Source organism: Trachypithecus francoisi, unplaced genomic scaffold (genome assembly GCF_009764315.1).
Source record: "Trachypithecus francoisi isolate TF-2019V2 unplaced genomic scaffold, Tfra_2.0 Lachesis_group4, whole genome shotgun sequence".
In the NCBI taxonomy this organism is placed as follows: domain Eukaryota; kingdom Metazoa; phylum Chordata; class Mammalia; order Primates; family Cercopithecidae; genus Trachypithecus; species Trachypithecus francoisi.
This window is the reverse complement of record NW_022681469.1, coordinates 130,756,662-130,780,343: the sequence shown is the minus strand read 5'-3', so window position 1 is coordinate 130,780,343 and position 23,682 is coordinate 130,756,662. Positions and strand designations below refer to the sequence as shown.

General features: G+C 39.5%; 1 protein-coding gene across 5 annotated transcripts in view; it reads right to left on the bottom strand.

Annotated features, from left to right (window-relative positions):
- Positions 1-327: 327 nt before the first annotated feature.
- The window catches only part of ANLN (anillin actin binding protein), a 70,429-nt gene continuing 47,074 nt past the window's right edge, over positions 328-23,682 (bottom strand). For 4 of the 5 annotated variants that reach the window (XM_033193582.1, XM_033193581.1, XM_033193584.1 and 1 more), the window contains 4 exons: positions 19,785-19,871; positions 14,935-15,042; positions 4,298-4,470; positions 328-1,647 (listed from right to left, as the gene is read on the bottom strand). In XM_033193582.1, the coding sequence (XP_033049473.1) occupies positions 1,524-1,647; positions 4,298-4,470; positions 14,935-15,042; positions 19,785-19,871 (492 nt within the window). In that variant the 3' untranslated portion in view covers positions 328-1,523. The remainder of the gene's footprint in view (positions 1,648-4,297; positions 4,471-14,934; positions 15,043-19,784; positions 19,872-23,682) is intronic. The other variant, XM_033193583.1, reaches the window with a different exon arrangement.

Here is a 23,682-nt window from a genome sequence, read left to right as displayed (position 1 = left end):
CAAGGGACCTTCTTATCAGTGCCATCAAACCTATTCCCTGTCTGGCTGATGATATCACTCATCCATTCAGTATCTGCTAAAGACTTGGGAATTATACTCCCTCTCTTCAAATGCACATCCAATTACCATATTCAGTTGAAATGCCTCAGAAATAGATCCTTCATTCACTTAGCATTCAATAGCAGCCCTAAGAACACACAATAAGCCAAACTGGGTAGAGAAAAAGATGGATAAAACATTGTCAGCACAGAACCCACAAGAAGCTCCCAGCCCAGGGATGCAGAGCAACCATAGCACACACTGAAACAGTGCTTCCTAAACAACTGATTCCTTCAGACATTTACAGGTGTTTATTTGAGTAAGAGCTCATAAAATATATTTTTATAATATACACAAGAAAAAACACATTTGAATGAATAAAAAATAAAATGACAGGAGGTGACAGAATTTAGTGTTTATAAATGAGGTCATAAAGAACTCTAATAATTCAGAGAAGAAATTCAAAGTATTTAAAAGTTGAGACCCTGCTTTACGATATTTTAAAATTAAAAAAAGGTGTTTAAAGGTGATATGTGACTTAATAATTTTCCAATTTCAAAATGGGTTTCTAGACACTATTGTTCATGAACCAAAAAAAAAAAAAACCAAACAACAACAAAACCCACTTTGGCAAGCAAAGTATTATTAGTCCATAGCAGCTTCATAACAGTTTACTTTTTTAATATAAAGATTTTTCAATTTACACTTGTTGTAGTAGAAAAAAACTAATATGCTAAGTCTGTAAGCTTATTACAGAAAAAACTAATATGCTAAGTCTGATCATAATGAAGCCAGAATTCTATGAAAATGTGCACCACATTGCATATATAGTAGCTGAGTAAATGTAAACCATGTGCTTATTAACTCTTCTATATAAAATATTGAACCCCCAAGTCTCACACATTGCCTCCTATGTCCACATCTCTTTTCTGAAGGCAGCCTCACACTTTAAGCCAATACATATTCGCTATTTGAAAAAGTTCTCATCCTCATCACTAAAAATGTTTCTGTAAAGGCCTTAGACATTTTTTTAGTACCCTAGTAACAAGACATATCATGATCAATAAATGATCACAGCCTTTCAAAAAAACTACTGAGATTGGAGAATGGGTTTCTGTCTCCAACCCCTGAAAGACGTTGCTGTTTCAAGACCTACAGCTCCAAGAAGACGACTCAGAATGTCTTACTTTTAAAAAAATATTGTCATGAATAACTGAATAATTAGATTTCTAGGAAAATGAGGCTTTTAAATTAAGATTTAGCAAAATCAACTATAATGTATTTACTTCTACTCACTGATGAATGACAGAAATCAGTTAAAGTTTTACAAACAAAAGATATAAATACTGCATAATACACAGTGAATATTGGCACAAACCCTTTCGTACTTAAAGCATAAAATGCAATCAGTAAATCTGATGCTCTTAAGTGTGTTTCTTAAGATGACATCAAAAAAGCTCTAGATAGCATGGAAATTTCCCAATTTAAGGCTTTCCAATAGGTTTGTAGCAAGCATCAGGTTGCCAGAGGCGAATATCAACAAGAACTTGATTGAGTTTTTGCATCCAGAGATCCCGCTCTTCTTTAGTATCTGCAGACAGCCAGTTCCTACAGGAACAACCAACCAAAGAGGTCAGAATTCTTCTCCCCGCATTCCATACCCCCATGTACTCTTGCTAGGGAAAAAAAATGACTAAATAAACCAGTAAATGAATTACCTTTAACCACCTTATATAGATGCTAATCCAGAGCCACTTAGGTGCATCTCCAAATAAAACAGAGGAAAATTATCCCCAGTTTGGTTAACTGATGCTAACTTACACTGATTACACTTGGTAAAGGATGGTGTTTCCAACAGGTGTTTTATACAGGTAGTGTGTGGCCTGGGTAACCTGATGGTATAGGACACCCACTGAGTGTAGGCAGCTTCTCAGCAAGAGCACCAAAGGCCTGAAGATAGGCCCTCCCTGAATATAGGCACTCCCAATATAATCTTCAGAGTCAGGTTCCCCAACAGCTGCAATCACAGACTCATGATCCTTCACCTGGCTCTACAGGTAATATTATTTTGCACTGTCTCCCATTATATTTGTCCTACTATATTAGTAGAACATGGTATTTATAATAAACTATCTAAAGATCCTAAGACTTTGTCTATCCTAACCTCTCTGTCCATATTAGGAATATTTTCCTAGCTACAAGTTGAATGAATAACTAGTTGACAGGGCAGGCCAGAGTAAGGAAGGGGGGATTCCCTAACTCACAGCCCGAACATCATTCTAGGGAACGGCCAGCCATTAGGTTTTTACATTGCACTCATTCTACAACTTTATAAGTTCTCCCCATTGGTACTAGAAATGGTGTAAATATGAGTAAGTGGAGTTTATCACCTTCTAGTAGTCAATGAAGAAAGTACTGCACTTATAATAGCCACCATTTGTTAAGCTCATTCCATGTACTCAAAACTGTGCTAAGTGTGTTTACTCATTCATCTCTATTGTCTGAAGTCTCCGTGAACCTATTCTGGTTCAAGAGGCTTAAAACAACAACAACAACAAAAAAAACTCTATTGTCACTGTAGAGTTTATTTTTCCTTTTTGACATACACGATTTCAGAGGGCCAGCAAAGTTAAGTGACCTGCCATGGTTACATTTGATGAGTCAGAATTTAAACTTAAATCTGTTGACCTCAAAACTCCACTGTAACTACTGCCTCCCCATGTGATAAAACATTCTGGTTTCAATGTGTAGTCTCTGTTTTGAAGTATGCAGTAGAGATCAGAAGACAAATCGTTAGCATTGACAGCAAACGTAGTTAGTAGAAATGAAAATGAGGTACATTAAATTCAAGTAAAAGGCCTAAGTCCAAAAGGCCCAAGGCCCTGTAAGGAAACAGATCAGCAAGGCAAAGGAGAATGCAGAACTGCAGAATGTTTATATTCTCACCATTAAAAAAGTTAAATAAAATTTAGGCCACCAAGCAAAGCTGAAGACTCAGCCAAGACTGAATTGAGAATGTACCACTCTCATATGCTTGAGCGAAGGGTACCCATCCAAGTTATAATTTTATAGTAAGAAAGACCACAAGTAAATGAGGCACAGAGTAATTAAAGCAACATGTAATCTGGCTTTTTTTTTTTTTTTTCCATCACAGGGGAAGGTCTACAGAGAAGTCTAAGAGAGTTTATGCAACCAGTGAAAAATAAGGTTATATAAAAAATGTGAGTGATATTCAAAATGGCTGAAGTGGGCTGCTGTGGTCAAGAACTATCTGGATACTGCACTTTGGTTGGTTCCTCCACTGACCATGGCCATGGACAGGTCGCTATCAAACAAAATGATTAGAAATCCATATTGCCTGTCCTGCCCTGTCTGATTCCACCACTGCATAGAAGACCCCTGAAAGAATGAATGAGTTAAAATGAATAAATCTGAAAGTAATCTAGACATCAAAATTTTCCAACAAATGAGTCTTCTATCTAGCTATTTTAAAACAAATTGGCAGTCTCTGGGCAACTTTGTTCTATTTTAGTATCGTGTCTCCTGGCTATAGTTTTCTAATATTTTCACATTAGAAACTCATAAAGCTAGTCCTACCAATCTCCCCCCATCTGCAATATCCAGCAACAGCCTAATTACTAAAGATCTTATCAAATTCTAACTTTTGTACCTCATGACAACTCTGTACACTGAAGTTGGTCTTCAAGCTTCTCGTAGGTATCCAAGCAAAGAAACCTATCTCAGAATCTTAGCAATAAGCCTTTGTATCTTACACTTGAGCTCAGGGTTAATTAAAAAAGGGATACCCCCAAAAGTTTTATTCTGTTCATCTCCATCCAGAAATTTGCAGAATAGAATGAGATTGTTTTTGTGAGTCATCTGACTACATGAGGTTATTCTGGGAATGGAAGGAAGGGATGTGTAAACTGTCTTTGTAATGCTTGACTCCTCAACTACGCATGAAATCTTTAAACTTAACCCAAAGATTATCTAACTGCCATGACAATGCCTCCACTGTGAGCATACTGGAAAACATTAGCTAAGATACAACCTGAGTATTATACTTTCCTTAACTACGTTAATTTAGTTACTATAGATGGTTCACTTACTGCTTTGCGTGTGTTTTGTTTTCTCACTAAGGCTGTGCGCTTTTCAAAGTCAAGGACCATCTCTGATATTTCCTAGTGGTAAGTACATAGTGTACATAGTGGGCAATCAATTGCTTAGTTGATCGAAATATTTATCGGCCAATACATACTTGGTGACACAGAGTGTGTCCCTGCATTGGCTGACAAGAGTCTCTCGGTCATCTTCTCTTTGTGGTCGGACAGTAATTAATTCAAAAGTGTTGCGTCTTGCACAAAATTCTCTGTTGGCTGGTTCTATCTGACGACTGGTACAATTAGCCAGATTTATCCTTCCTATGGGATTCTTTAAAAACAAATTAAGAGAAATCAGTAGAAAATAAGACTAAGTAAGTATTAAGCAGCATTTAAGTTGGTACAAATTAAAATTAAAATTAAAAAGCTATTCATTTAAAAGTTAAAATTTAGTTACGCTGGGCTTAGAGAAACATATTTAACATTTATTATTGTTCCTAGCTAGACATAAAAATAAAACCCAAAAATATCAAATGGTAGCTCTTGCCAAATATCCTATAAAGCTCTTTATTATGGTGAACTTCAAATAAAAAATACAAACAACAGTATAATGAGTCCCAGGTACCAAGACCAGCTATAACAATGAGAAACACGGGGGGCGGAGCAAGATGGCCGAATAGGAACAGCTCCAGTCTCCAACTCCCAGCGCGAGCAACACAGAAGACCGGTGATTTCTGCATTTTCAACTGAGGTACTGGGGTCATCTCACTGGGGAGTGCCGGACAATCGGTGCTGGTCACCTGCTGCAGCCCAACCAGCAAGAGCTGAAGCAGGGCAAGGCATCGACTCACCTGGGAAGCGCAAGGGGGAAGGGAATCCCTTTTCCTAGCCAGGGGAACTGAGACACACAACACCTGGAAAATCGGGTAATTCCCACCCCAATACTGCGCTTTAAGCAAATGGGCACACCAGGAGATAATACCCACACCTGGCCGGGAGGGTCCCACGGCCACGGAGCCTCCCTCATTGCTAGCACAGCAGTCTGCGATCTAACAGCAAGGCAGCAGCAAGGCTGGGGGAGGGGCGCCCGCCATTGCTGAGGCTTAAGTAGGTAAACAAAGCCCCTGGGAAGCTCGAACTGGGAGGAGCTCACAGCAGCTCAAGGAAACCTGCCTGTCTCTGTAGACTCCACCTCTGGGGACAGGGCACAGCTAAAAAACAACAGGGGAAGCAGCAGAGGCCTGTGCAGACGCAAACGACTCTGTCTGACAGCTTTGAAGAGAGCAGTGGATCTCCCAACACGGAGGTTGAGATCTGAGAACGGACAGACTGCCTACTCAAGTGGGTCACTGACCCCTGAGTAGCCTAACTGGGAGACATCCCCCACTAGGGGCAGTCTGACACCCCACACCTCACAGGGTGGAGTACACCCCTGAGAGGAAGCTTCCAAAGTAAGAATCAGACAGGTACACTCGCTGTTCAGCAATATTCTATCTTCCGCAACCTCTGCTGCTGATACCCAGGCAAACAGGGTCTGGAGTGGACCTCAAGCAATCTCCAACAGACCTACAGCTGAGGGTCCTGACTATTAGAAGGAAATCTATCAAACAGGAAGAACACCTATACCAAAACCCCATCAGTACATCACCATCATCAAAGACCAGAGACAGATAAAACCACAAAGATGGGGAAAAAGCAGGGCAGAAAAGCTGGAAATTCAAGAAATAAGAGTGCATCTCCCCCTGCAAAGGAGCGCAGCCCATCGCCAGCAACGGGTCAAAGCTGGTCAGAGAATGACTTTGATGAGATGAGAGAAGAAGGCTTCAGTCCATCAAACTTCTCAGAGCTAAAGGAGGAATTACGTACCCAGCGCAAAGTAAAAGAACAAAAATTATAACAAACTGTCTCTCAGACCACAGTGCAATCAAACTAGAACTCAGGACTAAGAAACTCAATGAAAACTGCTCAACTACATGGAAACTGAACAACCTGCTCCTGAATGACTACTGGGTACATAATGAAATGAAGGCAGAAATAAAGATGTTCTTTGAAACCAATGAGAACAAAGATACAACATACCAGAATCTCTGGGACACATTTAAAGCAGTGTGTAGAGGGAAATTTATAGCACCAAATGCCCACAAGAGAAAGCTGGAAAGATCTAAAATTGACACTCTAACATCACAATTAAAAGAACTGGAGAAGCAAGAGCAAACACATTCAAAAGCTAGCAGAAGGCAAGAAATAACTAAGATCAGAGCAGAACTGAAGGAGATAGAGACACAAAAAACCCTCCAAAAAATCAATGAATCCAGGAGTTGGTTTTTGAAAAGATCAACAAAATTGACAGACCACTAGCAAGACTAATAAAGAAGAAAAGAGAGAGGATCAAATAGACGCAATAAAAAATGATAAAGGGGATATCACCACCGACACCACAGAAATACAAACTACCATCAGAGAATACTATAAACACCTCTACGCAAATCAACTGGAAAATCTAGAAGAAATGGATAATTTCCTGGACACTTACACTCTTCCAAGACTAAACCAGGAAGAAGTTGAATCCCTGAATAGACCAATACCAGGCTCTGAAAATGAGGCAATAATTAATAGCCTACCAACCAAAAAAAGTCCAGGACCAGATGGATTCACAGCTGAATTCTACCAGAGGTACAAGGAGGAGCTGGTACCATTCCTTCTGAAACTATTCCAATCAATTGGAAAAGAGGGAATCCTCCCTAACTCTTTTTATGAGGCCAACATCATCCTGATACCAAAGCCTGGCAGAGACACAACAAAAAAAGAAAATTTTAGACCAATATCCCTGATGAACATCGATGCAAAAATTCTCAATAAAATACTGGCAAACCGGATTCAGCAGCACATCAAAAAGCTTATCCACCATGATCAAGTGGGCTTCATCCCTGGGATGCAAGGCTGGTTCAACATTCGCAAATCAATAAACGTAATCCAGCATATAAACAGAACCAAAGACAAGAATCACATGATTATCTCAATAGATGCAGAAAAGGCTTTTGACAAAATTCAACAGCCCTTCATGCTAAAAACGCTCAATAAATTCGGTATTGATGGAACGTACCTCAAAATAATAAGAGCTATTTATGATAAACCCACAGCCAATATCATACTGAATGGGCAAAAACTGGAAAAATTCCCTTTGAAAACTGGCACAAGACAGGGATGCCCTCTCTCACCACTCCTATTCAACATAGTGTTGGAGGTTCTGGCTAGGGCAATCAGGCAAGAGAAAGAAATCAAGGGTATTCAGTTAGGAAAAGAAGTCAAATTGTCCCTGTTTGCAGATGACATGATTGTATATTTAGAAAACCCCATCGTCTCAGCCCAAAATCTCCTTAAGCTGATAAGCAACTTCAGCAAAGTCTCTGGATACAAAATTAATGCGCAAAAATCACAAGCATTCTTATACACCAGTAACAGACAAACAGAGAGCCAAATCAGGAATGAACTTCCATTCACAATTGCTTCAAAGAGAATAAAATACCTAGGAATCCAACTTACAAGGGATGTAAAGGACCTCTTCAAGGAGAACTACAAACCACTGCTCAGTGAAATCAAAGAGGACACTAACAAATGGAAGAACATACCATGCTCATGGATAGGAAGAATCAATATCGTGAAAATGGCCACACTGCCCAAGGTCATTTATAGATTCAATGCCATCCCCATCAAGCTACCAATGAGTTTCTTCACAGAATTGGAAAAAACGATTTTAAAGTTCATATGGAACCGAAAAAGAGCCCACATTGCCAAGACAATCCTAAGTCAAAAGAACAAAGCTGGAGGCATCATGCTACCTGACTTCAAACTATACTACAAGGCTACAGTAACCAAAACAGCATGGTACTGGTACCAAAACAGAGATATAGACCAATGGAACAGAACAGAGTCCTCAGAAATAATACCACACATCTATAGCCATCTGATCTTTGACAAACCTGACAGAAACAAGAAATGGGGAAAGGATTCCCTATTTAATAAATGGTGCTGGGAAAATTGGCTAGCCATAAGTAGAAAGCTGAAACTGGATCCTTTCTTACTCCTTATACGAAAATTAATTCAAGATGGATTAGAGACTTAAATGTTAGACCTAATACCATAAAAACCCTAGAAGAAAACCTAGGTAGTACCATTCAGGACATAGGCATGGGCAAGGACTTCATGTCTAAAACACCAAAAGCAACTGCAGCAAAAGCCAAAATTGACAAATGGGATCTAATTAAACTAAAGAGTTTCTGCACAGCTAAAGAAACTACCATCAGAGTGAACAGGTAACCTACAGAATGGGAGAAAATTTTTGCAATCTACTCATCTGACAAAGGGCTAATATCCAGAATCTACAAAGAACTCAAACAAATTTACAAGAAAAAAACAACCCCATCAAAAAGTGGGGAAAGGATATGAACAGACACTTCTCAAAAGAAGACATTCATATAGCCAACAGACACATGAAAAAATGCTCATCATCACTGGCCATCAGAGAGATGCAAATCAAAACCACAATGAGATACCATCTCACACCAGTTAGAATGGCAATCATTAAAAAGTCAGGAAACAACAGGTGCTGGAGAGGATGTGGAGAAATAGGAACACTTTTACACTGTTGGTGGGATTGTAAACTAGTTCAACCATTATGGAAAACAGTATGGCGATTCCTCAAGGATCTAGAACTAGATGTACCATATGACCCAGCCATCCCACTACTGGGTATATACCCAAAGGATTATAAATCATGCTGCTATAAAGACACATGCACACCCATGTTTATTGCGGCACTATTCACAATAGCAAAGACTTGGAATCAACCCAAATGTCCATCTGTGACAGACTGGATTAAGAAAATGTGGCACATATGCACCATGGAATATTATGCAGCCATAAAAAAGGATGAGTTTGCGTCCTTTGTAGGGACATGGATGAAGCTGGAAACCATCATTCTTAGCAAACTATCACAAGAACAGAAAACCAAACACCGCATGTTCTCACTCATAGGTGGGAACTGAACAATGAGATCACTTGGACTCGGGAAGGGGAACATCACACACCGGGGCCTATCATGGGAGGGGGGAGGGGGGAGGGATTGCATTGGGAGTTATACCTGATATAAATGACGAATTGATGGGTGCTGACGAGTTGATGGGTGCAGCACACCCATCAACTTACCCAATTCTACCCTTTCTATAAAAGGAAACCTAGACATTGGATTTCAAGTGTAAATATTTCTTTATATATCTATAAAAGATAAAGGCAGGCAATTGCCCTGGATTGTTGGCAGCCATGAATTCCTATGACACAAGTCAAAAGTGGAGGAAAACATTCACGAGACCAAATGGTCCTGAAAATGGGAAAAGAAATACATATAGGCACACATGAGCCAACAGCCAATAAGTGTGTCAACTCTATTAGAATTTTTAAAAATAAAAATAGAATACACCATTTTAAAACCTTAGATTGGCTAAGTCTGGAAAAAACAGTAACAACCTCTGTTAATTGGTTAGGGAGTGAGTAACACAGATTCTTATGCATCACTGGTGAAAGTATAATATGCTCTATTACTGGTAGGCAACTTGACAACAGTAATCAAAAACCATTAACAATGAGCATTTTCTGATCCTACAGTTCCACCTAAATTCATCCTAAGCAAGTATATAAATATGTACACACAGATTCTAATATGTGTAGTCACTGTTTTTTCATAATAGCAAAAAATTCTAAACAAATTAAATGACAATAATAGGGGACTATTTAAATAAATCATAGTATTGTTTCCAGCAAATATGATACATTAAATAGTCTTAACGTCCTCTCATTATATAAGCCACCAAATGCTAGATAATTAAATTGACAGAAAGTAGAAAAATCCTTCAAAGGCCAAAATCAATGAGCAGGGGAGAATTAAGAATATTAAGCTAGTCTGAAACCCTGACTTCCCTTGGGGCATTTGCCAACACTAAGACCTGCAACCTAGAAATGACAGAATATAAATTCTGGTATTTGTTTTAAAACACCCTAGCAAAGCAACAAAACAAAACAAAACAAAAATGCATGCGTGTTGTGGGAGATAAATGAAACCTGAAAATGAATAATTAAGCTGGAAGTTCATTATACTATTTTTGCTCTGTGTACATTTGAACATTTTCAATTATAAAATGCAAAACAGGGCTGGGTGCAGTGGCTCATGCCCGTAATCCCAACACTTCAGGAGGCGGAGACGGGTGGATCGCTTTGAGCTCAAGAGTTTGAGACCAGCCTGGCCAACATGGTGAAACCCCATCTCTACCGAAAATACAAAAATTAGCCGTGTGTGGTGGTGCTTGCCTGTAGTCCCAGCTACTCCGGAGGCTGAGGCAGAGAATCGCTTGAGCCCAGGAGGCAAAGGTTGCAGTGAGCCGAGACCGGTCCACTGCACTCCAGCCTGGGTGACCCAGCGAGACCCTGTCTCAAAAAAAAAAAGAAAAGAAAAAAGTGAAACATTCTGGGAATGGAAGGAAGGGATGTGTAAAGTGTCTTTGTAATGCTTGACTCCTCAACTACGCATGAAATCTTTAAACTTAACCCAAAGATTATCTAACTGCCATGACAAGTCTCCACTGTGAGCATACTGGGAAACATTAGCTAAGATACAACCTGAGTATTACACTTCCCTTAAGTACGTTAATTTAGTTATTATTGATGGTTGTATGTATCTGTATGTATATTTCCATGCGGTGACGGCGGTGTGTGTGTGTGCACACGGTGTAAGGAAAAAGCAAGGACCAAGAATCGTCATACAGTAGCCCCTGCCTATCCATGGTTTCACTTTCCATAGCTTCAATTACCCACAGTCAACCGTAGTTAAAAAATATTAAAAGAAAAATTATAGAAAAACTATTCTTAAGTTTTAAACTGCATGCCATTCTAAGCAGCATGATGAAATCTGCTGCCATTGCACCTGGTATGTGGATCCTCCCTTCGTCCAGCATATCCACGCTGTACCCGCTACCTGCTCAGCAGTCACTTAGTAGCGTTCTAAGATCAACTGAGATCGAGACCATCCTGCCTAATACGGTGACACTCCATCTCTACTAAAATACAAAAAATTAGCTGGGTATGGTGGCGGGCGCCTGTAGTCCCAGCTACTCAGGAGGCTGAGGCAGGAGAATGGTGTGAACCCAGGAGGCAGAGCTTGCAGTGAGCCAAGATCGTGTCACTGCACTCCAGCTTTGGCAACAGAGCGAGACTCCATCTCAAAAAAAAAAAAAAAATGATGAACGGCTATAGTATGCAGTGCTTGTGTTCAAGTAGCCCCTATCTGACTTAATAAGGTCCCCAAAGTGCAAGAGTAGATATGCCAAAGACAAATCATAAAGTGCTTCCTTTATGTGAAAAGGTGAAAGTCTTCAACTTAATATGGAAAGAAAAAAAATCATATGCTGAGGTTGCCAAGATCTACACAGTAAGAATAAATCTTCTATCCATGAAATTGTGAGGAAAGAGAAAGAAATTCATGCTAGTTTCATTATCACATCTCCAACTGCCAAAGTTACCACCACAGTACATGGTAAGTGCTTAATTAAAATAGAAAAGGCATTAAATTTGTGGGTGTAAGACATCAACAGAAACGTGTTGTGATTGATGGCAACTGGGTCTGGTACTTATCCATGGTTTCATGCATTCACTGGCAGTCTTGGAACGCATCCACTGAGGATAAGGGGGAACTACTATACATTACTGCATAAGTTAGGAGACCAGCCTTAGCAGATATTAAGATTTATTTTAAAGCTATGGTCATTGAGATTGGGATAGGGAAACAAACCAAAGGAAACAGAACAGTGAGCCTAAAAATAAACCTACACCTATAATGACCTCTTGATACACATGAGAAATGGCATTGTGGATCAGTGAATGATACAGTTTGGATATTTGTTTCACCCAGATCTCATGTTGAATTGTAATCCCCAGTGTTGGAGGTGGGGCCTAGTGGGAGGTGACTGGATCACGGGGGTGGATTTCTCAAGAAATCCCCCTGGTGCTGTCCCCAAATAGTGAATGAATTCTCACATGAATTGATTGTTTAAAAATGTATGGTACCTCCCTTTGCTCGCTTGCTCGCTCGCTCACTCATGCTTTTACCATGTGACGCACCTGCTCCCACTTCACCTTCCGCTGTGAGTAAAGGCTCCCTGAGGCCTCCCCAGAAGCTGAGCAGATGCCAGTGTCATGCTTCCAGTACAGCCTGCAGAACCAGGAGCCAATTTAAAAATTACCCAGTCTTGGGTATTTCTTCATAGCAGTGCAAGAATGACCTAATACAGTGGGGAAAGAACCAACCATTCAATGATGCTGGCATAACTGGTTATCCAGGTGAAAAAAAAATCAATTCTAGGGAAATTCAATATGAAGTATAAAACTTTATAACTTTAGAAAGAGGTATAAAAGAAATCTTTGACTCCAGGATAAGGATAGTTTCTTAAATTAGACCCTAAAAAGCACAAAGCAATAGACTGGCAGGTCTGATTCCTTAACATTAGAAAAGTCTGTGCATAAAAAGACACTAAAAAGATAAATTAAAAGATATGCCAAGCCTAAGACTAGGGAAATATAATTGCAATGTATCAAAAAATATTAAAATGAATAATATATAATCAGTTCATAGGAGAGAAAATATAAATGGCCATCCATACTCTTATGCTTAGAAAAGATACTTAGTCTAGTAATCAAGAAGACACAAAAACTTTTAAGAGTACATTTCACATCTATCATACTGATGGAAGTTTAAAAGGCTGACATATGATGTGTTAGTGGGAATATGAAAAGCTGAGAGCTCGCAAATACTCCTGGTGGGAATGGAAAATCGTTCAACCACTTTTGAGACTCATTTGACAAAATCAAGTTGTAGATGTGCAAACCCTACAACCCAGCAATTCTGCTACTAGATAACATTCAAAAAAGAACTCTCATCCATGTGTACAAGAAACTAAATCTTCCTGCATGTGGGCTGTAAAAGGCACAAACCAAAACAAAATAAGAAGAAAGTGAATCACAGCAGCATTGTCTGTATACAACAATTTAGAAATAATCTAAGGGTCTCTAAACAGGAGAATGGATAAATTGTAGTGTGTTCCTACAAAAGTATACTACACAGAGAAAAGGGGACAAACTAAAGCTACACATACCACCCCAGACAAATCTCACAAACCATACCAACCCAAAAAAGGCAAGTTGCAGAATGATACATACAGTATGTTATTATCTGTATAATGTTTAAAAACATGCAATTGCAGCAACATATATTGCTTATATACATGTACAGGTTAAACATCCAAAATCTGAAAATCTTGAAATCTGAATTGCTCCAAAATCCAAAACTTTTTGAGAGTCAACATGATGCTTAAAGGAAATGCTCATTGGAGCATCTCAGATTTTCAATTTTTGGATTAGGAGATAATTAACTGGCAAGTATAATGCAAATATACCAAGATCTGAAAAAAAATCCCAAATCTGAAACACCTCTAAATCCCAAGGATTATGAATAAGGGATATTCAATCTGTATAATAAAAATTTAAATAAGTGCATGGGAACAATAAACAAGTTTAGGAGAGCGGTTATCTCTGCGGGAGAGAGAATTACACAGCGAGCTTCAACTGGAATAATAACACAGAGGTTGATGAAATTATTTTACACCCTTTTGAATGTCTCCAACATTTCACAATAAAATTTTAAAATATTAATAATTGTAATGACTACAGTGTAACACACATAGCTATCCAACACAGCATTATAGACTTATCTTTACTGATAATGAAAGATGTTAGAATATTTTATCAAGTAAAAAATCAGATTATAAAAAGCATGCTTTTCCTTTTAAAAGGATTCATAAATGAATAATTATTATATATTATACATTTTTAAAGTTTGAAAACACATCTAACCAAAATATGAGCAATAGCTATGTCTGTTATGGATGATTTTCTTTTTAAGTCTGCTTATTTCTATTTTCCAGTTTGGGGATAATAAATAATCTTACTTGGGCAATAATACTAACTTCTTTAAAAACATGACAAAATTTATTACACAAAATCCTATTATTAAATTTCAGAAACGACATACAAACCACTGTTCCTGTGGGTAGGTTTCCATTGCTGTTTTACCCTAACTAATAAGATAAAAATTAAATTTAAAACATTTCCAACTTCAAATGTCAACAAAAAATATAACTAAACATCCAGTAGAAAAGAAGGAAAAATATACATGTTAAGCCATTTTAAGAGTTGTCAAATCACAGGGAATGGATAGGATATAAAAATTTTAAAGGTATACCACACACACACACACACACACACCTACAACAAAAACTTTTTTTTGAGATGGAGTCTTGCTCTGTAGCTCAGGCTGGAGTGCCGTGGTGTGATCTCGGCTCACTGCAACCTTGGCCTCCCGGATCCTCAGCCTCCTGAATACCTGGGACTACAGGCACCTGCCACCACACCCGGCTAGTTTTTGTGTTTTTAGCAGAGACAGGATTTCGCTATGTTGGCCAGGCTGGTGTCAAAGTCCTGACCTCAGGTGATCTGCCGGCCTCGGCCTCCCAAAGTGCTGGGATTACAGGCATGAGCCACTGCGCCCGGCCAACAAGAACATTTTTAATGGCTTAGTGAGTACATAAAAAGGGTTATTAATTTGGGTGAGTGATGGGGGCAGAGGGAACATTTGCATGAACACTACATGAAAGTCAATCAGGCTTTCACCACTAAACAGTACTATTTAAATTACCTTTCGTTTCTCATCATCTGGATAAGTCCAATAAGATATACAGTTTCCAGAAAGAACACACCATCTTCGATGCCAGGCACCAAAACCACTAACATCTTCAAATATGGTCTGGAAAAGTCAATTGAAATGCTGGCTTTAGAAAATTGAGGAAAATGTCCTAACAATGAAATGCTGATTCTGTATGCTAACTGTAGTATGTTGACATATTTCACATCTCAAAATCTATCTGTATGATTTTTTATCATGTCTTTTACCTTAGTAATGAAAATCACTGATTATTCATATCAGAAATTTACTTCAACATCATCTACAAGCATTTAAGAACATTCAGATATCAACCCTAAATTAAATACCTCTACCTAATCTTAGATTTTTAAAAAGTGTAGTGTCCCTAACGAAATGCTCCTTAAACAACAGAAATATCTCATGTGTTGGAGAATTAATAACATAAAATTACCATACCTTATATATTTTAAAAAACTAATGATAAAATGATAACATATTAAGTTAAACCTATCTTCATATGCAAGACAGGCATTTAATCTTTATTTAGGAGATCAAGTTTTCTAACACGATTAGAAAAGAGTTAGCTTATGATCACAGGCCTTGGTCAATAACCATGATAAACATCACAACTCCAAGTCCGCTGCTGAACCGTGAGACCCGCTTGAAGTGGTGCCTCCCTGCAGTCAGGCGTTTGTCCTTAGGAATGTTCCTTATATTCTAAAGGTAGGCCAGGCAGTAGTGTTGGCTAGAAAGAGGACTCCAGAATAGGCAACTAATAACATCTGGTTTTGTTCCACGGAAGCACTTCCACCTAAACAGTGTAAGTAGAAGTGAAGAGTTTTTCTCTCACTACTTTTTAGCTATAGTCAGAAAAGAGCCCTAACCGATATAAAAACCCTCACTTTTATTTTATTTTATTTTATTTTATTTTATTTTTTTGAGGCGGAGTCTCGCTCTGTTGCCCAGACTGGAGTGCAGTGGCCAGATCTCAGCTCACTGCAAGCTCTGCCTCCCGGGTTTACACCATTCTCCTGCCTCAGCCTCCCGAGTAGCTGGGACTACAGGCGCCCGCCACCTCGCCCGGCTAGTTTTTGTATTTTTAGTAGAGACGGGGTTTCACCGTGTTAGCCAGGATGGTCTCGATCTCCTGACCTCGTGATCCGCCTGTCTCGGCCTCCCAAAGTGCTGGGATTACAGGATTGAGCCACCGCGCCCGGCCAAAACCCTCACTTTTAATTTAAGAAAAAAAAAGGCCGGGTGCAGTGGCTCACGCCTGGAATCCCAGCACTTTGGGAGGCTGAGGCGGGTGGATCACGAGGTCAGGAGATGGAGACTATCCTGGCTAACACGGTGAAATCCCATCTCTACTAAAAATACAAAAATTAGTCGGGCGTGGCAGTGAGTACCTGTAGTCTCAGCTACTTGGGAGGCTGAGGCAGGAGAATGGCCTGAACCTGGGAGGCGGAGCTTGCAGTGAGCCAAGATCGCGTCACTGCGCTCCAGCCTGGGCGACAGAGTAAGTCTCCGTCTCAAAAAAAAAAAAATAAAACACCATAAAAAATAAAAATAAAAACAACAACATTCATCTGGGAACTTCTGTGTTAAAGAACAAAGCAAGGTAAAAACATAACAGTGATGTAGATCAGGGAAACCTTTTCTATAAGGGCCAGAGAGTAAATATTTTAGACTTTGGGCCATACGGTCCCTGCCACAGCTACTCAGCTCGGCTGCTGTGGCACAGAAGCAGCCACAGATGCTAAGTAAGCAGATCAGCCTATGTTCTAATCAAAGACTATAAAAACAGGCAGTGAGGCCTGCTGTGCTGCCCTCTGATACAGATGATCCAAAGGCATCTTTGCATTTGATTTTAGATTACCTTCATATCCCAACTTTACTTTTCTGATTGTTGAGAAGCTACGAATAAACTAGTATTACTTGGTTGTTGCTGTGAGGGACCAATCTAAGTATATCTTTAAATTATCTCAACCATTCCTTACTCCAACCCTATGACAGTAGGATATACACACTCTTCTCAATTCACTGTTTTATGCAAATTTCCCAAAAGGTGGCTTGAATTAGGAGTCTAATTTCTGGCCATGAGGTGTGGGAGCAAATGTTACCAAACTAGATTGAAACTTCAGATTAATTAGCTTGCTCCAACCATATGCTCTCCTGCCTCACCTTTTTCCTCCTCCCCTAATGCTTCCATTTTCCTCCCAAAGCAGCCTTTTTCTAGGCAATACTGCTCACAGCTCCCCAAGGAAAAAAGAAAGGAATCTTGTTATTTCAATCTCAAGCACGAAAGTTAACAGAAATCACTCACCAGCTCCCTCTTGTGTTAATGTTCACCTTTTATATCATAAAGGTAATAAACAGACTAGGTAACTTTTGATAAACAAGATTAACACCAGCTATTATGACATCCTACTATAATCAGAGAGGAATAAGGACAGCCTTTTCATTCCTATAGCTGAGGAAACAGAGGCCAAGGAAATTAACTGACATCACACAGACCGCAAAACTAGAACCTTCTGGCTGCCAAACCGGAGCACCTGCCTCTTGCTGCTCCTCAGTGGAGGCAGAGCTGGCTTGGCACCCTGTCGAAACCACTTACCTGTCTGGTTGGAGTCACCCTCTTCCAGGGCAGCCCTGGCACATCCTCACACAGGAAGCTGAGCTGAGGAGCTTTTATTTCCATTACTACCTCTAATTTTTTATAGGGGGTAGAGGCAATTACAATGCAATGTTTAGGCAGAGGACAGAAGTTATGTCGGGGAATCCAGAGCTCTTTCTTACTACATTTCTGTAAGTATGGATGTGAGAAAAATGGGCTACAGGATTCAAGAAAGAGTAAACTTGAAGAGATCTAACAAGTTCGTTAAGAGCCCAGCTAAAAAATTAATTAGGTGAGATGTTATATGCAAATGGACCAGCTACCTTAACATAGCCTATCCATTGCTAAAGGCATCTACAATAAAATATAAAAATGTTTACATGAAAAGAAAAGGTCATTAGGCAAACACTGCCTTCAAGTCAGAAATTTGCATGCTTTTCCAAGACTACCTAGTGCCATCTGCTGGATTTACATGTGATAAAACCTAATAAGGAAGGAAAAAATACTGTTAATAAGTAGCAATTCCCAATCCTTGGGAAGTCGGCTTCAGTTACTTAGGCCACCAGGCTTTCCTTACTATCTAGCTCTTCTTTCTGAACCTTTGACAGCAGTTACAAACTGACTTGTAACATCCCTTGCATCATTCCAGTTCTTGCTTCATAGAGAACACCAAAGCAACTGGATTTTCTCCACTCCTTGTACCATATTCACAATCTTCTATGCGTTCTACACACATACTTTCTTCCTCGCATCATGAGAAAACTGTAATTCTGTATCAAATAAATCCATGAACTGTGGCTTGGGCTTAATTCTCCCCATTCTCATGATCTTGCTCTATGAATTACCCCATAAGCCCTAGTTCAGGTCCTCCATGGCCTCTATCTTCAATCTCTTTGGCCCTATAAGAAACTACCCATCGACATTTAAAGCTGCTTATGTCTCTCCCATCTTAACAAAATGTTGACAAAATCCTCCTTTCAACCTACATACCTCTGCAAGCACAACACTCTTCTCTCCTCACTCCTTCACTGCCAAAGTGTTTCCAAGAGTTTCCAAGCTCCTGTGCTCATTCCTCATCTCCCACTCACTCTGGACCCATTTGCAGTCTAGCATCTGCCCTCACCTGCGCCAGAATGATCACCCGATAATAAGTCCTACAGTCCTTACAGAATCTATCTAACTTAACCACTCCCTCCTTTCAATGTTCTCTTCTATTGGCAACCATGATGCTAGATTCTCCGTTCCTCTCCCTGCAGTCTCCTCTGAGACTTCCCTCCTTCCATCCGTCTTTTCAATGCTAGCACTCCTCCAGTGAGTTGGCTCTGCTTCCCTCACTTGCCTTGGGCTTCCCCATGCTGCAGATATCCACATCTTTACCTCTACTAAATGTCTGTCTTGAGCTCCAAACCCAGAACTTTCACACGTTTCCAGGCATCTAAAATTCAAATCATGTAAAACTTAACTCATTAAAATTTCCCACATCGGTGGAAACTGACTAATCTTCGGGGTTGTCATTCTCCAATCTGCTTTCCACATTGGTCAGAATGATTTTCTCAATCCCAAGTTGAATAATTTCTTCCACTTAAAATCCTATAAGAGCAACTCACTGACTCCAGGATAAAGTCCAAATTCTTTAAAAGGCCCTTGAACTCTTGTCCCATTTCCCTAACCACACTTTCCTCCTCATTCCCCACCCGCTAATCACACGCATGCACTCAAACTCTAAGCTCTAGCTATCCTGAAATACCTTCCACTGTCTGCATGTGTCATCCTTCTTTTCTTTGGGTAGGAGTGACAAAGAAGGGCCCTTCAAGCCACTGTACATTCTCCCCCTATCTAGAGCACTTCTCCCCTTTCTCCCTGATTAACTTACTCAGTTTAGAAATTACTTCTCTCAGCAGTTCCCTTTATCCCACTCCACCCACAGTCAAGACCTAATGTCCCACCAATTGACACCGATGCACCGTTTTCTCCTCCTAGAGTATTACATTGTGCTTGTCTGTTTATTTGTATTTCTCTCTTCTAAACTAAAAGCTCATGAGTAGAGGAATTATTTTTTGTGGTCTTTTACATTCCAACAGCAGCACAGTGATTGGCATATAAAGGACACGCAACAAATCTTTACTGAACCAACTTATCACTTAATCACAAAGGATTTCATTCCTATGGGAAAAAAGTCCATATTTCACAAAACGGAAAAAAGAAAGTTAAAGACTGTGATGTTACTTACTAGAAACCCTCTTTCTTCAACACTGGAATTCACTTGACATTTTATTTTTAAATAAATATGACCTTCCAAAGAAGATAAAAAGGGGACCTGCAAACAAAACAGGTAAATTATTTGCAAAACAGGTTCAAAGTGTGATTTTTCTTAATAAATCATGTATAAATCATGAACAGAGAATATCGTAACTTGAAAACACAGTGTTTCCTAAGTTGGAATATAAAAGGCATGGCCAAAAAGCCATTGGTTCCTTATCAACAAATACTTTTGAAGAATAAATTCATTCAAGGTAAAGCTTGACAAAACCAAAAGCCCTAAGTCTCAAGTTAATGTGAGAAAGAAAACAGAAGACAATACTTGGGTTTATCTCCATCAACAGGAGAATATACTCAGTAAAAGACTGGATAAACCAACCTGTAAATTCACAGCATACAATACCATCCAGCAATAAAGAACAATAAACTGCAGATATGGAAAAGCCAGTCCTTGAATTCATATGGAATTGCAAGAGACCCCAAACAACCAAATCAATCTTGAAAATTAACAACAAAGATGAAGGAATCATATTTCACAATTTCAGAACGTAATTCAAAACTTTGGTAATCAAAGCAGTGTGGGCTGGCTGAACATGGTAGTTCATGCCTGTAATCCCAGCACTTTGGAAGGCCAAGGAGGGGGGATCACTCAAACGCAGGAGCTCAAGACCAGCCTGGGTAACATAGCAAGACCTCGTCTCTATTAAACATGAAAAAATTAGCCAGGTGTGGTGGCACATGTCTGTAGTCCCAGCTACTTGGAAGGCTGAGGTAGGAAGATCGCTTGAATCCAGAAGTTCAAGGTTGCAGTGAGCTATGATCATGGCACTGCACTCTGGCCTGGACAAAGGCCAAAACCTTGTCTCAAAGAAACAAAACCAAACAAACCAGTGTGGTGCTGGCATCAGAATAGCCATATGGACAAAAGAAATGGAATTGAGAGACCAGACATAAACCGACGCATCTTATGGCCAACTGATTTTTGAAAAGGATGCCAAGATCATTTAAAGCGAAGAGCAGCCTTTCCACAAAATGGTGCGGAGAAAATTAGATATCCACATGCACCAAGAGTCATGGTGGACCTCCACCTCATACCATTTATAAAAATTAAACCCAAGTGGATAATATCCTAAGTACAAGAGCTAAAATTATAAAACTCTTAGAAAGGCCAGGCGCGGTGGCTCACGCCTGTAATCCCAGCACTTTGGGAGGCTGAGGCGGGTGGACTGCCTGAGGTTAGGAGTTCAAGACCAGCCTGACCTTGAAGGGATTTCACCTTCAACATAGTGAAATCCCGTCTCTACTAAAAATACAAAAACTAGCCAGCGTGGTGGTGCATGCCTGTAATCCCAGCTGCTTGGGAGGCTGAGGCAGGAGAATCACTTGAACCCAGAGGCAGAGGTTGCAGTGAGCCAAGATCGTGCCATTGCACTCCAGCCTAGGCAACAAGAGTGAAACTCTGTCTAGAAAAACATTTAAAAATAAAACTCTTAGGAAAAAAACATAGAGGTAAAGCTTTGTGATCATGGATTTAGCAACGGATTTTCAGATGATACCAAAGGCACAAACAACATGAGGAAAAAAATAGATAAATTAGACTTTACCAAAATTAAAAACTTTTCATTACAGAGGTTCCACAAAAAAATGAAAAATGAAACTATCATATAATCCAGCAATCCCACTTCCAGGTATTTATCAAAAGGATTGAAACTGGGTTCTTGAAGTGCTATCTGCACTCTTACGTTCATTGCAGCATTATTCACAATAGCTAAGAGATGGAAATAATCTAAGTGCCCATCAATAAATGAAGAGACCAAAAAAATGTGGTACATACACACAATGAAATGTTCTTTAGCATAAAAAAAGGAGATCCTGTCATATGCTACAACATAAACAAACTTTAAGCACATTATGCTAAATGAAATAAGCTAGTCAGAGAAAGAAAAACACTAAACGACTCCACTTATCATGAAGTATCTACATTTGATCTTATCCAAAAGGCTGAAAAGCAACATATGGGCCGGGCGCGGTGGCTTACGCCTAAAATCCCAGCACTTTGGGAGGCCGAGGTGGGCAGATCACGAGGTCAGGAGATCGAGACCATTCTGGCTAACACGGTGAAACCCCGTCTCTACTAAAAATGCAAAAAATTAGCCGGGTGTGGCGGCAGGCACCTATAGTCCCAACTACTTGGGAGGCTGAGGCAGGAGAATGGCATGAACCTGGGAGGCGGAGCTTGCAGTGAGCCAAGATCGCACCACTGCACTGCAGCCTGGGCGACTGAGTGAGACTCTACCTCAAAAAAAAAAAAAAAAAAAAGAAAAGTAACATATGAAATCTGTAAAGTAGACAATCTCATAGAAGCAGAAACTAGAGTGGTGGCTGCCAGGGACTGGGGAGGAGAATATGAGGAGCTGCAGTTCCATGAGTATAGAATTTCAGTCATGCAAAATGAAAATTCTATAGATCTGCTATATAACATAATGTTTACAGTTTACAATACTTCACTGTATGCTTAAAAATTTCTTCAAAAGATAAATACTATGTATTATTACTACGATAAAAAAAATTATAAACCTTTGCACATCAAAGCACTTTATCAAGAAAGTGAAAAGACAGTCTATAGAATGGTTTGAAATATTTGTAAATTATATATCTGATAATATCCAGAATATACAAAGAAAACTCTTACAACTCAGTAACAAAAAGACAACCCAACGAAAACAACTCAAACAAACCAAACTAAAAATTTGGCAAAGGACTTCAATGGACATTTCTTCAAAGATACACATTTTATCTTCCAATAAGCACATGAAAAGACATCTAACATCAACAGTCATTAGAGAAATTCAAATCAAACCTACAATGAGGAACCACTTCACACCCACTAGGATGGTTATAATTTAAAAATAAAACAAACAGAAAATAGACAATGGCAAAGGTGTAGGAAAATGGGAACCCACATTACTGGTAGAAATATCAAATAGTGTAGATGCTTTGAAAAAGAGTTTGGGGCCGGGCGCGGTGGCTCAAGCCTGTAATCCCAGCACTTTGGGAGGCCGAGACGGGCGGATCACGAGGTCAGGAGATCGAGACCATCCTGGCTAACACGGTGAAACCCCGCCTCTACTAAAAATACAAAAAAACTAGCCGGGCGAGGTGGCGGCGCCTGTAGTCCCAGCTACTCGGGAGGCTGAGGCAGGAGAATGGCGTAAACCTGGGAGATGGAGCTTGCAGTGAGCTGAGATCCGGCCACTGCACTCCAGTCCAGGCGACAGAGCGAGACTCCGCCTCAAAAAAAAAAAAAAAAAAAAAAAAAAAAAAAAAAAAAAAGAAAAAAGAGTTTGGTGGTTCCTAAAAATAATTATCATATGATCCCACAATTCTGTTCCTATGTATATGTACAAAAGAACTGAAAACAAATCATGCACACACATGTTCAAAGTAGCTCTATTCACAATAGCCAAAATGCGGAAACAGCCCAAATATCTATCAATGAATGAACAGATAAATGAAGTGCTGTATATACATATAAAGAATATTATTCAGCCATAAAAAGAAATGAAGTTCTAATACATGCTACATCATGGATATACTTCTGAAACATTACTCTAAGGGAAATAAGCCAGTCAGAAAAAGTTACATATTGTATGATGATTTTATTTATATGAAATATACAGAATAGATATATCCGTAGAAACCAAATGCAGATTGATGGTTGTCAGGGGTTCGGGGGGAGGGAAGATGGGCAAAGACTGCTTAATGAGTAAGACTTTTTACTTTTAGAGACATAAAAATATTTCAAATTAGACAGAGGTATTTTGCACAACACTGTGAATGTACTAAATGCCACTGAATTATTTACCTTA